The sequence below is a fragment of the Lipotes vexillifer genome, unplaced genomic scaffold (assembly GCF_000442215.2).
Source record: "Lipotes vexillifer unplaced genomic scaffold, Lipotes_vexillifer_v1.1 scaffold3041, whole genome shotgun sequence".
Taxonomy (NCBI): Eukaryota; Metazoa; Chordata; class Mammalia; order Artiodactyla; family Lipotidae; genus Lipotes; species Lipotes vexillifer.
In genome coordinates, this window is record NW_006778847.1 from 14,962 (window position 1) to 25,169 (window position 10,208).

A 10,208-nucleotide genomic window follows, 5' to 3' on the forward strand; every position below is an offset into this window, starting at 1 on the left:
CCTCCCCTTTCCCTCACTCCTTTCTGCCTCCCTCCCACCCCCAGCTGTTCCATGCTGAGCCGGAGCTGCTTGACGCACGCACTGACACACGTGCAGGGCCACCTGTGTCTGCTGGGGAAATCCGTGCTCTGGGGATGCTGGGTTGAGCTCGTTCTGGCCTGAGCTGTGATGGGCAGCTGGTGCTGAGGGTGGCCAGTTTGTAGTAGTTTGGTTTTCTCTGGAGCCCTTTTGCTTTCTTTCCTCAGGTCTGGATCACCAATGGAGGACTAGCCAGTGTTTTTACTGTGTTTGCAAAGACAGAGGTTGTTGATGCTAATGGCTCAGTAAAGGACAAGGTCACAGCGTTCATAGTAGAGAGAGACTTTGGTGGAATCACCAGCGGGAAACCTGAGGATAAGTTAGGCATCCGAGGCTCCAACAGTGAGTGGCACGTGCATGCATGTGTGTGTATGAGAGAGAAAGAGACAAGGTGAGATTTTATCTTGATAAAAAGGTATCAAACATCAAGATAACATGAGACGTAAGTAGTTTTGTTTCCACCCGAGCATTTGGCAAAATCTCTCTGCACATCGGGCAGTGATGACTTCAAGGTGAGGTCGTCGCCACCTCGTGGCGCTCAGCCTTGGAGGGACGTGGTGCTGGGGGTCCTGGGTCAGTGATGCAGTACAGCAGACCCCCATCTTTCCAGCCTGGGACTCCTCCTTCCTCCCTTCTCCATCCTCCCCACCTAAGCCCAGTCGGCACTCAGTTCACTCGAGGCTGGTGTCCTGTAAGTGGCCCTCGGCCCACCTGGAGCTGCCCTGCAGTCCTCACGAGGCTCAGCCTCTTGGGTCCCTTAGCTCGGACTGTGGAGGGTCTGAACGAATGAGCGAGTGAGTGAGTGAATGAACCGCGTCCCTCGAGTGGGGGTCGAGGGTCGAGCGCTTCATCCCCCTCAGCTGAGGTCCTGGATGTCATGTGTTCCAGCCTGCGAGGTCCACTTTGAGAACACCAGGGTGCCCGTGGAAAACGTCCTCGGAGAAGTTGGAGGCGGCTTTAAGGTGCGTTGGCCCTGCGTGTGCTGACCTTTGTTGCAGTCTCGTGTGCGTTGGCTCAGCTTCCCGTCACCTCCCCGCTGGCAGTGCACTGGGCTGGGCTGGCCGGGCGGCCATGCATGGCTCTCTGCATGGAGGTCCGCAGAGCGGAGAGAAGTCAGCCTTGGGAGGCAGGGGTGCAGCAGCGCTCAGTCTCACCCTCCCTCACGTAGGGGTAGAGTCCTCCCCCAGCCAGTGGAGAGAGCAGCCCAGTGGCCCTGCAAAGCTCAGGATGCACAGCCCTGGGTCCTCATTGCTTACCCTGATTTTTTTTTTCTTAGAGTAAGAATATATTTAATAACAGGTAATTCACATGACAAAATTTACCATTTTCAAATGAATGCTTTGTTGGTTTTTAGTATATTCACTGTGCTAGTGCAACCATCTCCATGGTCTAATTCTAGAACATTGCCATCACCCCAAGCAAGACATGCCATACTTTCTCATTTCCCTCTCCCAGAGCTCGGCCGTTGCTGTTTCACCTTCTGCTTCTGTGGATCTGCCTGTTTTGTTTGTTTGTTTATTATAAGTGTATTTTATTTTTGTTTTTGGCTGCATTGCGTCTTTGTTGCTGTGTGCCGGCTTTCTCTAGTTGTGGTGAGCGGGGGCTACTCCTCGTTGTGGTGCGAGGGCTCCTCATTGCGGTGGCTTCTCTTGTTGCAGAGCACAGGCTCTAGGCATGCGGATTTCAGTAGTTGTGACACGTGGGTTCAGTAGTTGTGGCTCGTGGGCTGTAGAGCACACGTTCAGTAATTGTGGCGCATAGGCTTCGTTGCTCCACAGCATGTGGCATCTTCCCGGACCAGGGCTTGAACCTGTGTCCCCTGCACTGACAGGTGGATTCTTTTTTTTTTCTTTTTTTGCATTATGCGGGCCTCTCACTGTTGTGGCCTCTCCCGTTGCGGAGCACAGGCTCCGGACGCGCAGGCTCAGCGGCCATGGCTCACGGGCCCAGCCGCTCCGCGGCATGTGGGATCCTCCCGGACCGGGGCACGAACCCGCGTCCCCTGCATCGGCAGGCGGACTCTCAACCACTGCACCACCAGGGAAGCCCCATCTGCCTATTTTGAATGTTTCATTTAGATGGAATCCATGTGTCGTCCTTTCCGTATGGCTTCTTTCACGCTGCATAATGTTTTCAAGGTTTATCCAAGTCTAGCAGCTGTCACTCCTTCTTATAGCTGAGTAACGTTCCATCATGTGCATGGACCACGTTTTGTCCATCTGTCATCAGCTGATGGACATTTGGGTTGTTTCAGTTTTTGGCCATTTGAATAATGCTGCTGTGAGCACTCATGTGCACGTTTCTGTGTGAATGCTGTTTTCCATTCTGTTGGGTGCACACCTGGAAGAAATGCAGGGTCAGATGGTGACTCTCTGTTTAGCTTTTTGAGGAACCGCCAGACTCTTTTCCACAACAGCTGCACTGTCTCACACTTGCAGCAGCAGTGCCTTAGGGTTCCAGTTGCTCCACATCCTTGCCAGTATGTGTGATCGTCCATTTTTAATATTACAGCCATCCTTGTGGGTATGAAGTGTATCTCGTTGTGGTTTGATTTGCATTTCCCTGATGATTAGTCATGTTGAGCATCTTTTTATGCGCTTACTGGCTGTTTATCTCCTTTGTTTATTTTATTGGGTTGGCCAAAAACTTCGTTCGGTGTTTTCCATAAGATGGCTCTAGTAGCATTTAGTTGTCTTTAATTTCATTCGAAACAATTTTGCTAGATCGTATTTTGACAGCTGTCATATCAGCATGCATTTTTAAAAAAAACTTATCAAAACTGGCGAATTTTTGTGTAGCCATTTCAATATTGAAGGTGGAAGAAAAAAAAGCAACATTTTGGGCATATTCTTCATTATTTCAGCAAAGGTAAAAACGCAACTGAAATGCAAAAAAATATTTGTGCAGTGTGTGGAGAAGGTGCTGACCGATCGAACATGTCAAAAGTGTTTTGCGAAGTTTGTGCTGGAGATTTCTTGCTGGACGATGCTCCATGGTCGGGTAGACCAGTTGAAGTTGATAGATATCAATCGAGACATTAATTGAGAATCATCAACATTATACCACGAGAGAGATAGCCGACATACTCAAAATATCCAAATCAAATGTTGAAAATCGTTTGCACCAGCTTGGTTATCTTAATCACTTTGATGTTTGGGGTCCATATAAGTTAAGTGAAAAAAAAACCTTGGCTATATTTCCACATGAGATTTTCTACTGGAATGTAATGAAAACATTCCATTTTCAAAACAAATTGTGACCGGCAGTGAAAAGTGGATACTGTACAATAATGTGGAATGGAAGAGATTGTGGGGCAAGCAAAATGGACCACTACCAACCACACCAAAGGCTGGTCTTCATCCAAAGAAGGTGATGTTGTATATATTGGTGGCATTGGAAGGGAGTCCTCTTTTATGTATGAGCTCCTTCTGGAAAACCAAATGATTAAATCCAACAAGTACTGTTCCCAGTGAGACCAACTGAAAGCAGCACTTGAAGAATAGCATCCGGAATTAATCAACAGAAAATGCATAATCTTCCATCAGAATAACGGAAGACCGCATGTTTCTTTGATGACCGGGCAAAAACTGTTACAGCTTGGCTGGGAAGTTCTGATTCATCCACCATATTCACCAGGCTTCAGATTTCCATTTATTTTGGTCTTTACAAAATTCTCTTTTTTTTTTTTTTTTTTTTTTTTTTGCGGTATGCGGGCCTCTCACTGTTGTGGCCTCTCCCATTGTGGAGCACAGGCTCCGGATGCGCAGGCTCAGCGGCCATGTTTCACAGGCCCAGCCGCTCCGTGGCATGTGGGATCTTCCCCGACCGGGGCACGAACCAGTGTCCCCTGCATCGGCAGGGGGGGGGGGGGCCGCCGCGGGACCCGGGAAGCCCTACAAAATTCTCTTAATGGGAAAAATTTCAGTTCCCTGGAATACTGTAAAAGGTACCTGGAACAATTCTTTGCTCAAAAAGATAAAAAGTTTTGCGAAGATGGAATTATGAAGTTGCCTGAAAAATGGCGGAGGTAGTGGAACAAAACTGTGAGTATGTTGTTCAATAAAGCTCTTGATGAAAATGAAAAATGTGTCTTTTTTTATTTTTACTTAAAAACTGAAGTCAGTTTTTGGCCAACCCAATATTTTATTGAAGTATAGTTAATTTACAATGCTGTGCCATTGTCTGCTGTACAGCAAAGTGACTGCTATACACATACAGGCATTCTTTTTTAATACTCTTTTTCATTATGGTTTGTCACAGGATACTGAACATAGTTCCCTGTGCCATACAGTAAGATCTTGTTATTTATCCATTCTGTATATAATAGTTTACATTTGCTAGTCCTACACTCCCAATCCTTTTCTCCACCTCGCCTCTCCCCCTTGGCAACCACAAGTCTGTTCTCTATGTCTGTGAGTCTGTTTCCGTTTTGTAGATACGTTCATTTGTGCCATATTTTAGATTACACATATAAGTGACATCAGATGGTATTTGTCTTTCTCTTTCTGACTTCCTTCAGATAATAAGTCTTTCTGACTTACTTTATGATAATCTCTAGTTGCACCCATGTTGCTGCAAATGGCATTATTTCATTCTTTTTTATGGCTGAGTAATATTCCATTGTATATATGTACCACATCTTCTTTATCCATTCATCTGTCAGTGGACCTTAAGCTTGTTTCCATGGGCTGTTTACTTCCTTTGAAGAAATTTTTCCAAATCTATGCCCGTCTTTAAATTGGGCTATTTGTCTTTATATTGCTGCTCTGCCCTAATTTACTGGGTGGCCTGGGTAAGTGTCTTCACAGTGGGAAGCTGCCCCCACCTTGGCTGTGAACAGGGATCAAAGCAGGACCTCCCTGGCCTCCTGAGCATTACAAGAATCACCCAAGGACCGTCAGCCAGGGCTCCAGCCACTGCTGCCCGGGAAGTGTGGAGCCGGAGGGTAGGGGAGGTGGAGGGCACACGATGGGCGTCTGTGTGCAGTTGTCACACACAGATGAGGGAACACGTGAGTCCCCTGAAGCCCATCCCTGGGGATTTGCCATCCGCTGTTCACACTTTTTTGTTTACCTATTTTATTATTATTTTATGTTTTTGAATTTTATTTTTTTATACACCAGGTTTTTATTAGTTACCCTTTTTAGTAGTATATATTAGTATATATGTCAATCGCAATCTCCCAGTTCATCACACCACCACCTCCCACCCCCTGGCGCTTTCCCTGGTGTCTATACGTTTGTTCTCTACATCTGTGTCTCAGTTACTGTCCTGCAAACCAGTTCATCTGTACCATTTTTCTAGGTTCCATATATATGCGTTACTACACAATATTTCTTCTTCTCTTTCTGACTTACTTCACTCTGTATGACAGTCTCTAGATCCGTCCACATCTCTACAAATGACCCAGTTTCGTTCCTTTTTATGGCTGAGTAATATTCCATTGGGCTCACGGGCCCAACCGCTCCGCAGCATGTGGGAGCTTCCTGGACTGGGCTAAGAACCTGTGTCCCCTGCATCGGCAGGCGGACTCTCAACCACTGCACCACCGGGGAAGCCTTCTAGGTATTTTTGATTTCCTCTTTGATTTCTTCAGTGATCTCTTGGTTATTTAGTAACGTATTGTTTAGCCTCCATGTGTTTGTGTGCTTTACGTTTTTCTTCGTGTAATTTATTTCTAATGTCATAGCGTTGTGGTCAGAGAGCATGCTTGATACGATTTCAATTTTCTTAAATTTACTGAGGCTTGATTTGTGACCCAAGATGTGATGTATCCTGGAGAATGTTCTGTGTGCACTTGAGAAGAAAGTGTAATCTGCTGTTTTTGAATGGAATGTCCTATAAATATCAATTAAATCTCTCTGGTCTGTTGTGTCACTTAAAGCTTCTATTTCCATATTTTCTGTCTGGATGATCTGTCCACTGGTGTAAGTGAGGTGTTAAAGTCCCCCACTATTATTGTGTTACTGTCAGTTTCCTCTTTTATAGTTGTTAGCAGTTGCCTTACGTATTGAGGTGCTCCTATGTTGGATGCATATATATTTACAACTGTTACATCTTCTTGGATTGATCATTATATAGTGTCCTTCCTTTTCTCTTCTAACATTCTTTATTCTAAAGTCTATTTTATCTGATACAAGTATTGCTACTCCAGCTTTCTTTTGATTTCCATTTGCATGGAATATCCTTTTCCATCCCCTCACTTTCAGTCTGTATGTGTCCCTAGTTCTGAAGTGGGTCTCTTGTAGACAGCATCTGTATGGGTCTTGTTTTTGTATCCATTCAGCGAGCCTGTGTGTTTTGGTTGGAGCATTTAATCCATTCACGTTTAAGGTAATTATTGATATGTATGTTCCTAGACCATTTTCTTAATTGTTTTAAGAAACCGAACCCGTGTCCCCCGCATTGGCAGGCAGATTCTTAACCACTGTGCCACCAGGGAAGCCATGGGGTTTTTTTTTGTTTTTTTTTTGTTTTTTTTTTTTATATTTATTTATTTATTTATTTATGGCTGTGTTGGGTCTTCATTTCTGTGCATGGGCTTCCTCTAGTTGTGGCAAGTGGGGGTCACTCTTCATCGCGGTGCGCAGGCCTCTCACTATCGCGGCCTCTGTTGCGGAGCACAGGCTCCAGACGCGCAGGCTCAGTAATTGTGGCTCACGGGCCCAGTTGCTCCATGGCATGTGGGATCTTCCCAGACCAGGGCTCGAACCTGTGTCTTCTGCATTGGCAGGCAGATTCTCAACCACTGTGCCACCAGGGAAGCCCCATGGGTTTGTTTTTGTAGGTCCTTTTCTTCTCTTGTGTTTCCCATTTAGGGAAGTTCCTTTAGCATTTGTTGGAGAGCTGGTTTGGCAATGCTGAATTCTCTTAGCTTTTGCTTGTCTGTGAAGCTTTTGATTTCTCTGTCCAATCTGAATGAGAACCTGGCCGGGTAGAGTAATCTTGGTTGTAGGTTCTCCCCTTTCATCACTTTAAGTATATCATGCCACTCCCTTCTGGCTTGTAGAGTTTCTGCTGAGAAATCAGCTGTTAACCTTATGGGAGTTTTTTGTATGTTATTTGTCATTTTTCTCTTGCTGCTTTCAGTAATCTTTCTTTGTCTTTAATTTTTGCCAATTTGATTACTATGTGTCTCGGCATGTTTCTCCTTGGGTTTATCTTGTATGCGACTCTCTGAGCTTCCTGGACTTGCGTGCCTATTTCCTTTCCCATGTTAGGGGAAGTTTTCGACTATAATCTCTTCAGATATTTTCTCAGGTCCTTTCTCTCTCTCTTCTCCTTCTGGGACCCCTATAATGTGAATGTTGTTGTGTTTAATGTCGTCCTGGAGGTTTCTTAGGCTGTCTTCATTTCTTTTCATTCTTTTTTCTTTATTCTGTTCCACAGCAGTGAATTCCACCATTCTGTCTTCCAGGTCGCTTATCCGTTCTTCTGCCTGAGTTATTCTGCTATTGATTCCTTCTAGTGTATTTTTCATTTCAGTTATTGTATTGTTCATCTCTGTTTCTATGTTCCTTAATTCTTCTAGGTCTTTGTTAAACGTTTCTTGTATCTTCTCGATCTCTGCCTCCATTCTTTTTCCGAGGTCCTGGATCATCTTCACTCTCATTATTCTGAATTCTTTTTCTGGAAGGTTGCCTATCTCCACTTCATTTAGTTGTTTTCCTGGGGTTTTATCTTGTTCCTTCATCTGGTACATAGCCCTCTGCCTTTTCATCTTGTCTGTCTTTCTGTGAATATGGTTTTTGTTCCACAGGCTGCAGGATTGCAGTTCTTCTTGCTTCTGCTGTCTCCACTGTTCGCACTTTTGGTGCTTGTCTTTCTAGATCTTTTTAAATAGTTTACATCGCTGAAATATTTCTGTGTGTGTGTGTGTGTGTGTGTGTGTGTGTGTGTGTGTGTGTAAGAGGTGATAGCTGGTATTTTTCACTTATCAACAAGCCCTCATAGTCTTTTCATGGTAGGGAATGTGATTTGCTGAGATTCAGAACCCCACAGCGTTTCCTCATGTGGTGACGCCACATTCACTGTCCCTGGGTCTCCAGGATCGAGCATTTAGCGCAGTTTCCCTTCTTCCCCACTTGGGACTGCACTGCATGGCATGTATCCTTATACATAACTTGCACACTTCTCTCATCACCTCCTGAGTTTAAATACCAGTCAAGTTTCTGGGTCAGAGGACGTGGTCATTTCTTGGTCTTTGTTGCCATGTTGCCTGCTGGACGCTTGGACTGTGTGTGAGGTCTTCGCCCAGTCCTTCCCAACTCTGCATTAAAAGTTTTTTTCCCATTGTGTTAGGTGAGAAGTGATGGTGTTAGTATGCAAAAGAAAAACAGATTTCTAAAGCCCTATCTTGTGATGAGTGGGATAGCCTGCCAGTCAGCCTCAACACTGAAAAGCGCGACACGCTAGGGGTGATCCCAGAGATGGCGGGTAGGATGACCACAGGCCTGGGGCACGCCGATGCCGCGTGCGGTCAAGTAGGAGCTTCATCGGGGCGCAGAGGCGGTCAGCAACGGAGGCTGCGGGACGGCCGTGTCTCGTACCTGGAGTGTAGTTGTGGGAGGGGACTGCTCGGTGGTAGGAAGGTGAGCACGCAGCAGGATCAGGCCTGGGTGGAGGGAACGCCTGGGCTCACGAGCCCTTTCAGGTAAGGCCGAGCCTGCCAGGCCTTCCATCCTCCTGGGGCCTGGCATCCAGTCCTTTCCTCCTCTCGCTCTCGCTGTAAGTGAAGCTGAGAATCAGCCACGAAGGGGCTGTGATGTGACTGTGTTCACGCAACTGTGAGCTGACCTTTAAGAACCAGTCTGGGAGAAGGGACCAAGGGTGGGGGTTCAGTTCCTGCTTGCAGTCCTGGCAGGTCAAGCAGGACCGGTGTCCCCCTGCCATGTCCTGAGACACAGGGAGTCTGCCATGTCACAGGCCCGAGCGGGAGGCACAACAGGTCACACTGCACTGTGACCTCGCCGAGCCCCAGCTTCTGGCCGTGCCCACTGAGTTGCCCACCCGCCTCGGACTCACCTGTCAGGACCAGTGCTGCCTGCCCAGTGGCTGGAGCAGGTGTTTCCAGTCTCCCCAGCCCCACAGGATCTCTTTTGAGAGTTTCCATTCAGGTTATTTAGCAGGTAGTCATAAATTCAAATTCACAGGCACGTTTGGTTAATCCCAGTCACGCAGGCGAGCAGTCAGTACAAGCAGTGCCACGTGTGAAGCTGAGTCCCAGGCTGCTTGCTGGCCCCAGACCCCAGCCCTGCCTTGAGGCCTCCTCCTTGGGCCTCACAGGCTTGAGCAGAGGTGGGCAGGTCACAGCGTCCTCTAGGAGCCTGGTGCTGGTGGCCACACGTCCACCGTGTGCCTGGGACGCCCCTCGTCCCTGCTGCCTGGGTGGCTATGGTCTCTAGGTCCCTTTAGGTCTGTAAGGGGGTGCCTCCCCAAACCCGGGTAGTCTGGTACTTGGGAAGCAGTGTGTGTGCTTGCCATCGGCTTTAGGGAGAAAGTTGGGATTGGAAGAGAGGCGTGAGGCTGACAAAACTCCTTAGCTGGGGTCATTACTGTAGGCACTGTGGGGGGAGGAGTGCATCACGTCTGTGAAAGGGGCTGGCTCAGTGCAGGGTGCACGGGCCTGCATGTCAGGCAGCTGCGTGCTTTGTCTGTGACTGGCTCACCACTTGGAACCTCTGGCTCTTCATCTGTGAAAGGAGGACCCTGACACTGAAGCGTTGCTGGGAAAGTGAGGAGTTGGCAGTGGGTACCCCGCCTGTCTTAGTTTCTGCTCCCTTGCCCTGAGGCTGAGGAAAGTGGCCACTTCCTTTGGAATAAGAGTGTCCCATTTCTTCTTTTGGGGGGGGTGGTGTCTTCAGGGATGTTTGTGAGAACACCTCAGTGACAGATTGCCTGGTTTTGAGGCGTTGGGACTGTGTTCTCTCCCGGCCCAGGGAGGGTTGGCAGGATGCTTAACTCCATCTGGATGCTGCCTTTTGTCTTCAAGAAAGCTTTTGGTAAAAGCAGATGAGCACTGTTGGGGTCTGTCCACTTCAGTCCTCTAGGGACCTCAGCTTTCCCAGCTGGACCCGCGCTGAGCCCTCCTCTCTCTGCAGGTGGCCATGAACATCCTCAACAGCGGGCGG

The 10,208-nt window shown here is 47.5% G+C and overlaps 1 protein-coding gene across 1 annotated transcript in view; it reads left to right on the forward strand.

Moving 5' to 3' along the window:
• ACAD9 (acyl-CoA dehydrogenase family member 9) overlaps positions 1 to 10,208 on the forward strand; it is a 23,528-nt gene that overhangs the window by 6,097 nt on the left and 7,223 nt on the right. Inside the window, exons 5-7 of the mRNA XM_007452017.1 lie at positions 246 to 420; positions 967 to 1,040; positions 10,179 to 10,208. The exon at positions 10,179 to 10,208 is cut by the window's right edge and continues 64 nt beyond it. Coding sequence (XP_007452079.1) covers positions 246 to 420; positions 967 to 1,040; positions 10,179 to 10,208 — 279 coding nt within the window. The remainder of the gene's footprint in view (positions 1 to 245; positions 421 to 966; positions 1,041 to 10,178) is intronic.